The sequence below is a fragment of the Chroicocephalus ridibundus genome, unplaced genomic scaffold, assembly GCF_963924245.1.
Source record: "Chroicocephalus ridibundus unplaced genomic scaffold, bChrRid1.1 SCAFFOLD_26, whole genome shotgun sequence".
NCBI classification, from domain to species: Eukaryota; Metazoa; Chordata; class Aves; order Charadriiformes; family Laridae; genus Chroicocephalus; species Chroicocephalus ridibundus.
Window position 1 is genome coordinate 2,432,271 of NW_026961775.1, and position 15,854 is coordinate 2,448,124.

The following is a 15,854-nucleotide window of genomic DNA, read 5'->3' on the forward strand; positions in this document are numbered from 1 at the left end:
AAAGCACTAAGGGGGCTGGGGAGGTTGCGGGAGGCTGTGGCCGTGGGCCCCGGGGCTCTGTGCGGGGGGGCAGCCTTTGCCTTGGGGCTCTCGTGGTGTCCTTGGGTTTGGCCCCGGGAGGCGGTGCCTTGGAGACAGGCAGTGGGGACATGGCGGGGGGGCCTGGGCTCTGTCCTTGCCGCTGCATGGCTGCCTGTAACCCTGCTCCCCTTGGCCTCCTCTTCCCAGGAGGGCAGTGGCAGCCTTTCTTCCCCCACCGAGTCCCCCCAGGCGGACGTGGACACCCAGCACGGGGCAAGCTCCGTGCCGGGGACGGAGGAACCAGGGCCACAGCCTGTGCCCAGCACAAGCAGGGGGGCTCCTGGGACACAGCCTGGCTCCGAGGAGACGCAAGCAGGGACACACAGAGCACCAGTGAGCCCTGAGAAGGTGGCAGGCGCTCCTTCAGATGGGAAGAGCATTTCTGATGCCAGCGCCACAGCCCCCAGGATGCAGCCAGGGTCCCCTGGCACTCAGAGCACCACCCAGGGGACGGAGCCAGGATCCCCCAGCACCCAAATCACCACCCCGGGCATGCAGCCAGCGTTCCCTGGCATCAAGACCACCAGCCCAGGAAAGCAGCCAGGGTCCCCCGGCACTCAGAGCACCACCCCAGGGATGCAGCCAGGACCTTCCAGCACTCAAATCACCACCCCAGGGATGCAGCCAGCATTCCCTGGCATCAAGGCCACCAGCCCTGGAAAGCAGCCAGGGTCCCCTGGCGCCCAGAGCACCAGCCCAGGGACGCAGCCAGGACCCTCCAGCACCCAAATCACCACCCCAGGGATGCAGGCAGCATTCCCTGGCATCAAGACCACCACCCCAGGAGAGAAGCCAGGGTTCCCTGGCGCCCAGAACACCACCCCAGGGGTGCAGCTACGATCCCTCGGCACGTCCCATTTCCAAGAGCCAGCAATGCCCTGTGGGTCCTCAGCCTCCAGCAGTGCCTCTGGCCATGGGATGGAGATGGTGGAGGCTCTCCGCCAGTCTGGGCAGCTTGGCCAACTGAAGGAGCAGGTGGCCCACCTGGAAGCCACCAAGTCAGACCACGCCGAGCGTGAGCAGACGCACCTGCTCTTCCCAGAGGGAGGTAGGAACCCTGAGGGTGCTGGTGGGGGGTGTTTAGCATGGGAACACCCTGGGCTGGCGGCTCATCGTGCTCAGAGCCTGGCCCCAAGGGCGAGACCCCCTCACTGACAGCATGTCCCCTTGGACCATGTCCCTCTAGATGACAACAGCATCGCCCTCCGGGGTCAGGTGTCCTCCCTGCAGAGCCTCGCCAGCGAGCTGCAGGAGGTGAAGGAGAAGGTGAGCCGGTGGCAGTGCCCGAGGGGGCTGCAGGGATGCCAGGGGGCATTTGGAGAGGGAGGGGGCAGCCAAAGGGCCCCCCCGCAAAGGGACAGCACAGGGTGCCATGCCCTGACTCTGCCACCACCGCCATTCCCAGATCAGGCAGCTGGAGGATGCCCTTGGAAAGTCATGGGCAGCTGGAGCGGACTGGAGAGCAGATGGCAGCGACCAGATCGCCCTGCAACTGGGGTAAAAGGACGGGAGAGGGTTTGCTACCCCATGGGGCTGCAAGGGAGCCCAGTGGCTGGGAGTATCCCAGTCTGGGGGGCAAGGGACACCCCCCTGAGTGGCCCTGATGAGGCTAAGCCTGCCTGTGCGCCCATCTTGCTGGCCAGGTCCATGCTGCAGGAGACAAAGCAAGAGGTGTTGGAGCTGAAGGAGCTGGGACTGCAGGAGTTAAAGCGAGAGGTGTTGGAGCTGAAGGAGCTGGGACTGCAGGAGATAAAGCAAGAGGTGTTGGAGCTGAAGGACCTGGGACTGCAGGAGTTAAAGCGAGAGGTGCTGGAGCTGAAGGACTTGGGACTGCAGGAGACAAAGCCAGAGGTGCTAGAGCTGAAGGACCTGGGACTGCAGGAGTTAAAGCAAGAGGTGCTGGAGCTGAAGGAGCTGGAATTCCAGAAGATAAAGCGTGAGCTGAAGGAGCTGGGAGAACACCAGGACATGACCGAGGCCACGCTGAAGCAGCTGGTGACAGAGGTGGCCCAGCTGATGCAGGCTCAGGTGAGGTCTAGGGGGAGTGCTCCCACTGCCCGCCGGCTGGGTGGGGGGGTCCTGGCAGGGTTCCCGGCCACGGCCCCTGGCCGGCTGCAGCCATCGAGCCTCCACAGCACCTTGGCTTGTTGGCTGCATCCATTCCATCTCAGAGCCGATCCCTTCTCCCCTTCCTGCAGCAGGACAAGCTGAAGGCGATGGAGAGCGCAGGGCAGGAGCAGGCAGAGGCGCAGGCAGCATGCCCTGCCTGCAGTGGGGACACCGGAGCGCAGGTGGGGCAGCTCCTGCAGCGCTACGAGAAGCTCCAGGAGGTGGTGGACTCCCTAATGTCCCGGCGGGCGGTGGGCAAGGTGCCAAGGCAGCTGCCGAGGCAGAGCCAGGTAGGGAGATGGCGGCATGGGGGGCTTGGGAGGGGGCTGCCGGGACTCCCCGGCTGGTCGTGCTTTGCTGTATCATGGGGGAGCCCCTCGCTGCTCCCCACGTTGCCTTGTACAAGTCAGCAGCACGGAAGGAAATTAAAGCCTCGGTGCAGATGTCCTGCTGGCACCGAGAGCCTTTGGCCACCGGCCAAGTAACCTGGCTCTGTCCCCACGGGGCAGCCAGTCCCCCCTTGCACAGCACCGCCCTGTCATCTTCCTCCCGGCAGCAGGATGAGGAGGTGCTGAAGCGCATCCAGGCCACCCTTGTGCAGGTGCAAGGCAGCTACGAAAAGCTCAGCTCCGTCGTGGGGAACCTCCTGCGTGACAGTCAGTGGCAGCAGCAAGATACCAAGGTGGGTGGCTGAAAGCCCCACGGGGTCAGAGCATCCTCCAGGCAGAGCCTGGGCACCACAAGGGATTTGTCCCTTTCCCGCAGGTTTTTAAGGGGGGTGGGAGATGGATGGGGGTGCTGAGCTGGCCGGGAGGCAGCTGCGAAGCTGCCGTGGCATCATGGGGTGCTTTCTGTGTTGGCAGGCTCTGTTCCAGTCCCTGGAGAAGCGGGTGAAGGGCAAAGCGGACAAGAATGACCTGATGCTGGCACTCGATGTGGTATGGCCTCGAGGGTCCCCAGCACCAGCCAAGGGGGTCCCAGGCAGGGTGACAATCACCCCTTGTCCCTTGGGTGCTTGGTGGCAGAACCTGCCGGGGGGAGGGAAGATTTCCAGACTGGCTGCGCGTCCCTCGCCAGGTCCCTCTGTCTCCCCACGGGTCCCTTTGGCTGCTGGCACCAACCCCATGGGGGTGATGGGGCAAGCAGGGCCACGTAGCCACTTCTCCCTCTCCTCCCAGCACGAGCTGGCCCTGCCTAGGCTACCTTTGTCCTTTCCCCACCGCTCTCCTGCCTTTCCCTCTTGCTAGAAAGCAGACAAAACCAGCCTGGCTGGCAAAGTCAACCGCAGCGAGTTCGACACAAGGATGGAGCGGCTGACTGAGATGCTCGAGGAGGTGCTGAGCCGGCAGACGGGCCAGGAGAAGGTCCAGCAACAGCTTAGTGAAGAGGTGGCCTCCAAGGTGAGGGGTGTCTCGTCTCTGCCACGCAAAACCTGCTCCTTCAGGGCTTGGCATCCCTCCGAGGATCCCTCTGCCAGCTGTCCCAGCCGGGGACCACCATGTCCCATCCCGGGGCAGCTGGCTGAGGGTGGGCACCTGTCCACAGCTGGACCGCCAGGAGCTGGGGGCTCTGCAGAAGCAGCTGAAGGGGCACTGGGAGAGCAACCTCAAGCAGCTCCAGAAGGGCTCACAGGCAGGGGCTGATGATGCAGCTGGCATTAAGAAGTGAGTGCAATGGGGACGGCGGGTGCTTCAGGGACACCTCGCTGCTGCCTGTGAGCTGCCTGCCTGTGTCCCCCCCAGGAGCTCACCCAGCCCTTTTCTCCCCACTCCAGCCCGCTGCTGACCCATTTCCACTGCCTCTCCTGCGACCGGCCCCTCAACATGTCGGTGCCTGGCCCGTGAGTAGCACCTGGCGCTGTGGGCGGGACGGGGGGGCGATGGGTGCTGGCAGCGCCCCGCTGTGCCAGGCACAGGGGTTCGGGGCTCTGCCTGGGGGGTCTGACCCTGCCCAGCCCCCTCGCGGCCCTGCCTGGCAGCAGGGGGACGCAGAGCCCTCCCCGGGGAGCAGGGGGTGCCGTGGGCCACAAGCCCATGGGTTTCAGGGCACTGCCGCGTCACCCATCTATGGCTCCTGCCCTCCCCAGGCACATCGTGACCATCCCATCCCTGCCGCCGCTGTCCCCCCGCCTCGCCGAGCACCCCCGTCCCATTCTCAAGCCAGAGCAGGAACAGCAGCACGACCACAGGTAGGGGACACGGGGACCCATCCCTGTCCCACTGGGGTGCAGGGTGGCCTGGCCCCGGCGAGGGAGAGCTCTTCCCCAGGTGGGGGCGCAGGGGTCCGGGCGGACCTGGGCAGGGCAGGGGAGCAGAGCTGTGCTGCAGAGGGTCAGCTGTGCTTACCCCGCCTCTGGGGGGTTTTACAGCCCCCCCTCGCTGCCCGTCTGGCCCAAGTCTCTGTCTCAAGGGTGCTGAAGCCACGTGCGATGAGTTGTGTCTGGTCTCAGCCTGACCTCGGGCTTAGGGAGGTCAGGGTCCTTCTCCCAAACAAGTTGCTGAAATCAAGCGCTGCAGCTGGGACAGCCCAGCTCCTGCCTCCTGCTGTCCTTGGCGTGGGGTGCAGGGACCTGCCACTGCCACAGCCAGCTCCCGGGGGCTGTGGGGAAAGAGCAGATCCAGCAGGACGGCTGGGGGGTCTCCTGCAGCAGGCGGAGGGGAGCCGGGAGGGACAGACCCCACCGGGGAGCAGCCCCTGGCCCCCTCCGTGCCGTAGCAGGCTGAAGCACGGGCTGCCACGGTGCCGGGCACTGAGCATCCGCGTACCCCGTCCCACAGGCAGCCGCCAGCCGAGGTCAAGTACCCCACCGTGCCGCGGAGCTGCGGGGGCCGCCACACTCTCACCACCCCGCTGCAGCGCCGCCAGGGCCTCCAGCTCCCCCGGCGCCTCCAGCCGCTCCTGCTCCCCAACAAGGTAGGGATGACAAAGGTAGGGATACGGCGGGGGCGACTGAGGCCGAGCCTCTGCGGGGGCAGGGGGGTCATCTGTGCCTCAGTTTCCCCAGGGAGAGCTGGCTGTGGGAGGGTTGCCAAGGGATGCCGAGTTCAGCCCCGTGGCTCAGCCAGCCCGCTCTCTCATTCCCAGTGCAACGTGGTGGACCTGTTGGCAAAGGACGGCTGCATGTCCAGGGAGCAGCTAGACAGTCCCGTGCTCACAGACAAAGAGGGTACGGCCGGGGCTGGCTTGGGGAGAGGATCCCATGGGTGTGAAGGGGACAGCGGGGAGGGCAGGGCACCCACGAGGTGCTGGGTTTTCCCCACCCGTGTCCCCCCCACTGCCCCCACCCCAGCTCACGCTGCTCTCTCCTGCCACCCCTGCTGCCTGACAGGGCCAGCACAGCACCAGCCCGGGCTGCACAAGGCAGCGGAGAGCAAGAGCGACTCGTCCGACTGCCACCTCCCTCACGCACCAAGGCCCCCGCGGGACAGACCCAGGAGCCGGGCAGCTGGCCAGGGACAGCTGCTCTCCAGAAAGTGATTTCTTATTTAACTAATAAAAAGCCCTTGACCTTATTTTGTGTTGGGTTTTTTTCCCTTTTTTTGGGCCATGAACGGCGGTCACAGGGACAGAGGGGGCATCCCCTTGACAAATCACAGTCCCCAGTTCTGCTCTCCCCCCTCAGAGCCCAGTGGGAAATACAGCAGGCAGTGGGCTTGTGGGCTCCTGTCGCCTCTGCGTGGGAGTTCTGCTCTGGGCTTCCCTGGGATGGTGACGCAGCTTTCTGCTGTTGGGAGCCACGATGCAGATTTCAAGCGCTGTCATGGAACGGCGCTGGCTGCAGTGCTGCGCCTGCCAAGTGAGCGCCTCCGACGCACAGGAACACCAGGAGCGACACAACACACTCCCTTTCACATGGCACGGTCATTTATGATCAAAGCGCAACAAATTGCTGCTCCTGAGCACTGCAGCACAGTTTGTACGTGCAAACCTAGAGGTGCCCAGGCAGCTCATCGTGCTGGCCCTGTTCTTGCTCCAGATGCACCAGGAAGGGACGCCTCAGCCCTAACAAGAGGCAGCAGCCATCAGCTGTGCATTCACTGTTGGCAATGTTGAGAGAGCCACCCCCACTCTTGTAGAAGCTGACACACGCACCGCTGGCATCTTACAGACGCGCAGTTAGTCCAGAGTGCTTCCAGGGTGTTCGGGGACAGCAGTTCAGTGTTCAGCTACAGCAGAGCACAGCGGGAAGGAAAGCAGAGCCAAGTATCAGCTGCTGATTCCCAGGAAGACCTGGGTCGCTACACACTCCTGGGTAAATTCCTGTGCGAGACACTGAAGCTCGTACAGAAGCTCTGCAGTCACAGCCAAAATTGTCACTTTTCTGACTTAGACTGAAAGATCCATTTCTTTCTAGACGATATAGCCAGAAAGCAGGGTAAAGAGGAGGTGAGGTGTTGATTCCGAAGGTGTGCAAAAGCATTTCTTTGTCAGTGATGGAATAAAAGGACACGGTCTTCTTTTGTAGCTCCAGCAAAACTCCAACCTTCAACAGTTTATCCTTGCAGAATAATGTTTCTTGATCTCTGTGCCACGCTGACAGCTGCTCTTTGGGACCTAGCCATTCTCCGCACCAGGAATGCTCCGCTCTTCCTAATTTGTCCCTTTTTCCAAGAAGTTCATCAGCAACTCACACAGCCCACCCATCGCTGGCCTGGGGAATTACTTCCCAGTAGCGGCACCCCACAGAGAAGCTCTGGGAACACGTCACTTGGCTGATGCAGAATCTCTTGGGCGATGGCTTTAATAACAGCGGATGTGCATCCCTACTCAAAACAGAAAGAAAACCAACAGCCACACGATAAACTTTCACCAAAGTTCAATCCTGCAAATCATCAGAAATCCTCAACCCAAAATCACAGTACGAAACTGAAGCATGAGCAGAGAAATAGTGTCAGATTTCAAAGTCGCATTAAGTAAAATACCAGAATTTTTTATTCCAGAGAACAATATTGCTGTGCGCTTTGAAAACAATGCAAAGCAAACCAAAACCAAACAGCTTTCTCCAGCGGAACCTAGGGGTTTTTGCAATACAAGGGATCCAGTATTAACTAAAGTATTCCACGTAATGGTTACGAGAATGTACATGCTGCAAGACTGAACCCCTATTGGCAGCAATATCCTGCCAGTACTATTCATGCGGACTAGTACTCTACTTCTGGAGTAAAATCAGCAATTTTTATGAATACCCCGAAAGGTAAATAAAAGACAAACTCTGTTCTGCACTCCTTCGGAGCAAAGATGGAAGGTGGTAGCTGAATGATAACACACTTTAAATGATGATGACACAAAAACTTCTGTTGAAGGATAACGGTATCTGTATCAGGAAGATGGAACACGACCCATTCAGTACAGATTAGACAGCGATGGCCAATACCTGTGCTTGACTGAATCTCCTCAGGATAAGGCAGCTGGAACTTCAAAAAACACATGAAGTCTCCCCAGTTCTGAGGCTTTGTGGGTACTTCCCTTACTCCTGATATAATGCAGAACAACCTCAAGAACACTCCAGTTAAAGATTAAGAATACTATAGCACTCTGGGCAATTAATTACACAGAGGAAAAAATACCTCTGCCAGGCCCTTTTTCCTCCTGCCTGTTATCTGTGATTCATGACGGAGAAGGGATTAGGACGGCTTCTCAGAGCTGCCCACTGCTACACAACTCCTTGGCAAAAGGAGAACTAACCCCCCCAACACGCTCAACAGGGTGAGGCAGCTGTAGCTAACAATCTGCCCACAATACTTTTAATATTGTCTATTGAAATGAGCGTAAGGCGGCAGTTAAATGCAGTTCGTGTACAAAGTACCAAGCTTGTAGGATGCACAACGTGCAGCCCCAGGAAATACAAAGCTCTTAAAGCAACGGCAATGTTCCTAATGTAACCCTACAAGTCAACCTCTGCGCAGTATGAAAATAAGAGACCTTGGAGAAAAAAACATGGAAAACAAGATGTTGCATTATTATTAAGATGTGTTCTGCTGCTCCATCTGCACCGAACACACAAGCAACTGCCCTCAGTGTCATGTGAAACTCTGTTTTTAAAGATCTAATGAACCAAGACAGACAGTAATTCCACTGGGCAAAAAGACAGCTTTGCAAAATCTGACCATGAAAACCCTTCTACTGTTTCCATCTTCCAGCCATTCACTGACAAAAGACATGAGGCCTGCCATTCAGCCAAAACTTGCAAAGAATAGGCAAAAAAATGAAATAAAATACAGCACATACAGAGAAAACATATCTTAAAAAAACACTGGAAAGTTTACCTACCGATTTTGAAAGTGAATCATCTTCCAAAGTATTGTGATTGGATAAATTACACTAAGAATTAGTATGATGGTCCAGTATGTCTATATTCTTAGTATAATTACGCTAAGAATTCCTGGAATGGTCCAGTAACATTATGTTAATATTTTGGGCTTAAAATAGTCAAACTGAAATATTTCACTTATAAAAAAGGTGGAATAAAATTGAAGTTCTTTCACTGTCCTCCACTCAAAGAAAACAGCTGCAGGTGAGTATACGGACCTGTATTCTGTTCCTTTCCGATCATGTAAACATGTCACACCTTCAACTCGCCTATTATGTTACGTACTGACTGCCACCAGGAAATGTGAGCAGGATTACTATAAACTTGTGTCTTACCAATAAAGGGGACATCAATTTCAAATCTATACATACATGTCACCTTCCCAATCACGTAACATTTTTTACTACAACCACGTTAAATCCTATTGACTCAAGATTGGGTTAGGTGTATCACACCATCTTACCTGCAGTCCTTCTTGGTATGGAACAGCTGCCTGCAGAGCTTCAACAAGCTTATCTGCCCGGTCTTTCCTTGTTTTGCTTAAGGCATCCCAGGCAGAATTCAGCTGCAAATAGGTGAAATTTACTCCAATGGACAAACGAATGTTACTGCTGCTGTATAATGTGTGTTCACTCATTATTCACTCATCAATAACACCAATAAACTAAGCATGAATAGTTCACATTAATTCCATGTTAAAACTCTTGTTCTCCTTACCACTGCATAGTTACTTTCCTTCAGAAAGCACTCGACGTTCTGGATGGCAAAAGCTGTAAAATTCAATACTGATTATTGAATAGTTTTATTAACCTACGGATTACAGTCAATATCAGAAATAGTATCATTAAATCATTTGGAATTGCATCCTTATCAAAAAGGTAGCTTAAAAGAAACATACACTGCGAAACACTGGAGAAATTGTCAGTACTCTGTAGTCATCCAAGCAGCATTGTCTCAGTCAAGATGCTGCACTTGGCATAAACCAGATACATTTCAAATTTATTCCAGCATTCCTATTGCAAAAAGTAGCCATCTATTGCAGTAATCAGTGACTATTTCCACAAAAAACCTTTCTGTCTTTTACAGAACTTTTAACCCATAAATCAATACAATAAAATCGTCTATACATTCTAAACTAATACGAGCCAAGATCCATTTACTTGAAAAGCAAACCTTACGTTATCATAAAGGCTTCAGGGGTATCTTACATTTGCCGCAAAATGTTTATTTGCAAAATTAGTTGGAGGCAGGGAGGATATACCAATTTCAGCTGAACAAGCACCTGGCGTAGCAGATTCAAGCACCTGCATTTCCCATACCTCATCTATGCTCTTGTGGACAATAGGTTTGTCAGGCTCTCCACAAGCAGCTCCAAGGTCAGAGCCAAGGCTCAGAACTGTTGCTAGTTCCTCTTGCAGTCCATCAATTTCGTCTTTAGCAGCCTACAAAGACAAAAAAATTCAATGCCGCTCACACTAACTTTAATAATCTATGTACAGCTTGTTTTCAAGAGAGGACATGGCAGGATTCGGCCTGTGGTTTCTTTAAAGTCCCTTGGACTTACAATCTGACGCTTAAAACACAAGCATCCCTTTGCAGGGTCAGAGTGAAATCACCTGACACCAGTCTAAATTAGAACAATGGCTTATGATGTCACTTTGCATGAGATGAAAAAAAATAAACAGGAAGTTTTCAATTAGATTTCTTTAATCAGAGTGTTTTCTTTTTCAGAGGTTGTCAGTCAACCCTCAAATCCTTAACTATCAGCATGAATAATTACAGGCTTAGAGCATAATACATAGAGCACGATACATGCGTACACCTTTCATTTAGATGTTCCCTATTACTCAGGGAATCTCAAGTACGTATCACTTTCAAAAGTCTCAGTGACGTGCTTATTATATACGTGTTTATAAGCAGAGATGCAAATATAAGGACAGGCACCTGTTGCATGCTCATTGCAATTCAGAACTGGTACATGTTATTTACACAGACTCTCGAGATATCACTATAGTAAATTTCTACACAATTATCCCTCTTGGTCTCTAAAAAAATAGCCTCCTGTGGTATTTCATAGTAATTCTGTCTTTTCTCCGCATACCGTAAATAACATACTTTAAGTCAACAAAATACTTTCTACTGACCTCAGCATCTTCTTGCTGTTGCTTGACTAGAGATGGGTCAATTCCAGGTCCCTCCAGTTCTCCAATGAGCTCCTGAGTATCTTTAATAGTAGCTGCAAGAGCCACGTGACTACACCACAACTTCGCGGCTAGTTTCATTACATTATGTGGAAACAACCACCACAACCTTAAAAAATAAAACAGAAGTCATATCCACGATGAATTATTTTAAACAAATACTTTGCTTTTATACATCTTCTCCAGCTTCGCCAGGAGAACACAATCCCCAGAGCAGTGGTCATCAGAAATGAAGATTTTTATATGCTGCAGCTTGCTGCATTTCCACTACATGAAACTTTCCTCCATCTATTACCTTTAGCAGATATATCCTTATTGGCTCCTTCTGAGCGAGCAATCATTTCCTTCCCTCTCTGTTTAAGCGTCTCATACACCGGCTGAAGTCTTTCCAGATCCACTGACACGTTCTTATCTTCACTGATTTGCTCTTTAATCTTCTCAGCCTCTGCTGAGATTGAAGGTGGCTGCCTCAGACGTTCAACTGTGCCTTTCAGACTCTCAAGAGTCGAATCTGTCTTGTCATGAAACTGGTAGGGTGGTAAAGGACAGAAAGAAGTGGCAGAGAAATTAGGAAAAAAAAACAACTGAAAAATGGCATTTGAAATTCTCTTGGAAAAAGGTACTTTAAAATTAACATATTTAACATCTCTAGCCAACAGACGTATGTGCCACTTGCAATACTGCCCTTCGTGGTTCTTCCCCTCTCTCAATATCTACATTACAAAAATGACCTTGCAAAATGGTACTTCCTCTCAGATTGAAGAATTTTACTATGAAGTCTGGTTTCAGTCCTGAGACGTTCCATCTGAAGATACTATACATAGAGCAGAATCTACTTGCCTTTACTCCTGTGTCATTCATACAGTAGGTTGTACCTTATTTTGGAGACCCACGACTCCTTGGCTCTTTCATGAGCCATTTCATCATTTTAGCAAGCTGTTTACCTGAGTAGTAAATACATATTTTTTCATATCAGGACCAATACACTGGCATATAACCACTGGTTAAGATTCGATATGTCTGGTCATTCAAAAAGACGTCTCTTAGTGCCCAGGTGATGCTTGTTACTGCAGTAAAGGAACGTTACTTTCTGCAACTAAAAGCACACAACAGCGCGTGTTATGTTGACCCACAGTTGACTGAGCCCAGGGAGGTGTCCAGAAACTCAAATACAGCTCTGTAACATGGTTCACCCTTTGGTATAGGTCCAAAGACAGCCTTTACTACATGCTTTTGGATCCCTAGAGACTCCTAAAAACACCTCACCACCGTGCCCCTTTCAATTTACAGAAATTAGTAAACCTTGGGTGCATTTAACGATCCCTCCGGGATCTACAAAAAGCACTCCTGACTACACTTGGGAAAGGTGCCAGAAAGAGCACAGCAAAACAAGATTGCCTGATGGGAACAAATAGCTCCATCCTTTCTATTCAAAGGAATACAGGCAATGCAAATGTAATGACTTTTTCCCACCACACAACCCACTTCAAATCAGACACTGTGACCAACGTTATGGACTCAGTGTTTTTGTTAGAAGTGCGAATATCATACGAGCCAGCAAAATGTGTTCTGGAAGATAAGTAGCCTTCCCACCTTCCGGACTTCTGGAAAACTGATTGCAGCAACAAAACCTTACAAAAGTGGTAAAGACGGAAATTAAATTGGCACTATCAAGGTCTAATTTTAGGAGATATATATATTAAATTTTAAAATTGTTGGTACATTCAGTGGGCTTCCTTGTACTCATACTTCAATGAATGAGACGAGGTGTTTTAGAACTTCAAAGGAAGAAAATGCAAGTCATTACAACCTCTCATTCTGGCTCCATAGGTTATGGGGTGCCTTTGATACGTAGTGCTGCCACATATTCCTCTTGGATAGAAAAACCTTCTCCTGGGCTCAGCTCCAGCAACTGAGGCCCAGGTTTGTCCATCTTACCTATATGAGGCTTGTGCTCAGCCATCAGCCCACGCAGTTGCTATAACTAACAAAACGACTTATCAGTTTCTTATGTTTGCACCACCACATTACAGCTGTCCACACTTCCAACACATCCAGCTGGCGAGAAATGCCAAACACCCTTCATCCTAATGCCAAGCGCAAATACTATCAAACAAAGGTAGTGATTGCTCTGCCAGTGATGGCTCCCATTCCAACAGAGAGCTACCCAGGCTTTAAACAACACAATTAGAGACGCACTGGAAAGGTCCATGCAATACTCTCGTAGGACGGATGATTGATCACAGGAAAAATATAAGACGCTAACTATGCATATGATCTTGGCAACAGACACTCCCAATATCTAGTACCTATCATGACAGAAATAGCAACAATATTCCAGGCATGTGCATAACACCACTGCATATATACTTTTCATGGTGGTATTTGTCACTTGCCTCAAACCCTTCCATTGAAGAACATCACAGAAAGAGGTACTGGCATTGCTAGAATATGAATTCAAATGATCCTTGCTTTAAGAAGAGGGAAGTAGCACCAGGAAGAGTCAAAGGAACCAGTGAAAAGGAGAAAAGGACAAGGAAGACCGATTAGGAGAGACTATCAACCTAGTTTAGCAGTCTCCTCTCTGGCCACAAGACCCCTCTGTCTTCACAACAGCGCTACTTCTTAATTGACACAAAGTTTAGCAAGTAATTAATAAGTAAATTAAATCTGATCTCAGCTGTCTACTCCCTCTCATCATCCACCCCCTAAGGAAGTCAAAACTCTGCATAAAACTTGTGGAAGTGAAAGGTCACAAGGTGCCTTCCAACTTGCTGAAGGATTTGGGTTTTGTTGACTTGCACCCGTAGATCTGACAAAAGGGAAAGGCTTCTTGTGAGAGTAGCCCCATCCTTCCCTCCACTTTTATTTATTTTCTCAGCTCATTCCTCCCTTTTCAAGAAAATCCCACTCTCTTGTCAGGCACTGTCCCTCCCGGTGCTGTGAACTCCACACGTTTCTACCCTATGGCCCCTGTGCAGGAACATAAGAGGCACATGCTCTGTTCCACTCAGCTCAGACTTTGTTTAAGTTAATGAAGGCACAGAAAAGGGCCCGTGTCAGTCTCAGTGTAAATACATCCTCTTGTCTGCAACTAAGCTTCTTCCCTTAAAAAGACATCCTGATACTGGCTCGCTTACTTGCTCCTCCCCAGAAGAGGAGAGGTTGAGAAGATTGACAAGGCAGTGACCATGACTCTCAGCAGCCCTCTGAGGGCAAAACAGCAATGAAAACTCAAATCCCCCTGACTCTAGCTCTTACCCAGAATGTAACTCCTTGTACACCTTCTAGCAAGAAAAATAATGTTGATTAGCGGAGAAGAGGCAAAGGTGAAACTAAGAGCAGCATGAAGTTTTTTAGAAAATGATTTTGTGTGGTTTATTTCTGTGCACAAATAGATGATTTGACACAAGGCCCACAAGAGTGCACATTTCTGGGTCCAAACCTTACGCTAGTGCTCTGCCCATGGCTTAGTTCAAACCAAACTGACTGCGTGCTACTCACACAGAACCGACTCTATGAATTCCATGACTGGGAATAAAGACAGGCATCAGTAAATACATCAGAACAGAAAGGTAAGTGAATACGGAAAACGGTTTTCCATTCACATTCAGAACCTTTTTTTTTTTTGAATAGAACAAAAAATCATTTGATCTTGTCCACGATCTACTATTGGGTAAACAACTCCAGTAAACAAGTATTCCAGATCAGATTACGTGTTAAAATTGCCTGGCATTAATCTTCCACTTAACAAACAGATCCCAGCTAATGGCATAGCCCAGGGAAAATGCAAAAATAGAAGCTCATCTGAAGGGCCTCTCATGCAGGCAGAATGATTGGGGGGACAATCCTGTAAGTAAAGCAAGCATGATTTGGCTCACAGTGACTAGTCAAGCTACTTTGTAAAGCTCATGTTATATAGCTAGTCTTAATAGAGCCTGTTTGTTCATTGTGGACATAACAGGAAGACAAATGAGTGGACCCACTGTTTACCAGTACATAATAGTGGCATATCTTCATTAACTGGTCCCAGAGTAAAGGAAAAAAAACAGAGTAAAACTTTGAAGCTAGGTTCATCCTATCTAACTGGAGTCGCTTAATTGAGGCAGCTAAAAACACCCCAAACCTAGTTACTCTGCTCAGCAGGGGGAGAGAGGTCTGTCCAGTAGCCACATGGGTTTGACCTCACTGCACAGTGCGAGCTGCACACTCAGCCTGGGGCCTCTGTGCAGAAGAGAGAGAGAGAAACCAAGAGGCCCAGGGAGCAGGAAAGAAGGGCGACGGGGAAAGTAGAGGGAGAGGAAGGATGACAGAGAGAGAGAGGGACTTGGAGAGAAGAGAAAGGGCGACAGGGAGCCGAGCACAGCAGGAGAGAGGAAGGGAGGTACAGGGAGGTGAAAAACAGGACCCAGAGGGAAAGGGGAAGGGCAGGGAGGAACAGGGAGGCAGAAGAGGGCTGACAGGAGCCCAAGGGCCCAGGACTCACCGCAGCTCCCGGCTCTGCAGATCTGTCCTGTCGGCCTGTGCCAGCCTCCCCTCAGCCGACACAAGATGGCCGCCGGGAGCCCTGTGCCGGGTCCACAACTCCCAGCGTGCCCCGGGGTGCCCCCTCCTGCCCTCTGACCCCGCGGGAACCATGGCCGCCTCCCCGGGGCTGCCCTGGCCCAGGGCCAGGCCCTGGAGCACGGCTGGGGCCGGGAGGAGGAGGTCAGGGAGGGAGAGAAGGTTGGGAGAGGGCGGCGGGGTGGGGGGAGAGGGGCGGGAAGGGCCAGAGGGCCGGGGAGAGCAGGGGGGAGCTGGTCAGGGAGGGGAGGGAGGAGAAGTGCTGGTGAGGAGCGGGAAGAGATGGAGGGCAAAAGATGCTGGTTAAGCTGGCAGAGCAGCGCGGAGAGCCGCCTGACAGCAAAGGTGCCCGGTGGCCGCAGAGGAGCCCAGGTGAGCTGATTCTTTTGGAGGCCACCAGGGCAGCCTTCCTCCGCCCCTGGTTTTGGTGAGCGATGGAGCAGTGCAGAGCCGTCCCTCAGGCATGCAGGCCTCAGGAGGGCTTCCCAGTGCCCCAGTGAGAGATCCTGCTCCCAGGAAGCGCCTCCCCATGGAGCAAAGGCCATATCCAGCCACCCGGCGCTGGGTACGGCTGCCCCAAGGGGTGTCTC

The 15,854-nt window shown here is 52.2% G+C and overlaps 2 protein-coding genes across 4 annotated transcripts in view; both read right to left on the reverse strand.

Moving 5' to 3' along the window:
- LOC134509675 (antigen WC1.1-like) overlaps nucleotides 1-15,854 on the reverse strand; it is a gene marked incomplete at both ends in the record, with an annotated part of 338,008 nt that overhangs the window by 183,315 nt on the left and 138,839 nt on the right. The window lies entirely within an intron of this gene.
- On the reverse strand, nucleotides 6,236-15,257 carry LOC134509714 (dystonin-like). 3 transcript variants are annotated; one of them, XR_010069380.1, is made up of 6 exons: nucleotides 10,997-11,209; nucleotides 10,645-10,810; nucleotides 9,820-9,942; nucleotides 9,218-9,270; nucleotides 8,964-9,065; nucleotides 6,236-6,953 (listed from the first exon to the last, which is right to left on the reverse strand). XR_010069380.1 is itself a non-coding variant. In XM_063322320.1 (6 exons), exons 3-6 carry the CDS (start codon nucleotides 10,780-10,782, stop codon nucleotides 6,810-6,812), a joined length of 507 nt encoding a protein of 168 aa, XP_063178390.1. In that variant the 5' UTR covers nucleotides 10,783-10,810; nucleotides 10,997-11,228; nucleotides 15,188-15,257; the 3' UTR covers nucleotides 6,236-6,809. The 3 variants fall into 3 exon arrangements, 1 of the variants encoding a protein (XP_063178390.1); XM_063322320.1 differs by lacking the exon at nucleotides 9,218-9,270 and adding an exon at nucleotides 15,188-15,257 and having other exon boundaries at nucleotides 10,997-11,228; XR_010069381.1 differs by lacking the exon at nucleotides 10,645-10,810 and having other exon boundaries at nucleotides 10,997-11,213.

Bases quoted from the DNA above. Each gene is read 5' to 3' on its own strand.
- LOC134509714 (XM_063322320.1), bottom strand. From the start codon at position 10,782: ATGAAACTAGCCGCGAAGTTGTGGTGTAGTCACGTGGCTCTTGCAGCT. The intron at 9,066-9,819 runs GTATGGGAAATG...ACCTATTTGCAG, and splicing joins TCCACAAGAGCATAGATGAG to CTGAATTCTGCCTGGGATGC. The intron at 6,954-8,963 runs GTAAGATGGTGT...TGTTTTGAGTAG, and splicing joins CATACCAAGAAGGACTGCAG to GGATGCACATCCGCTGTTAT.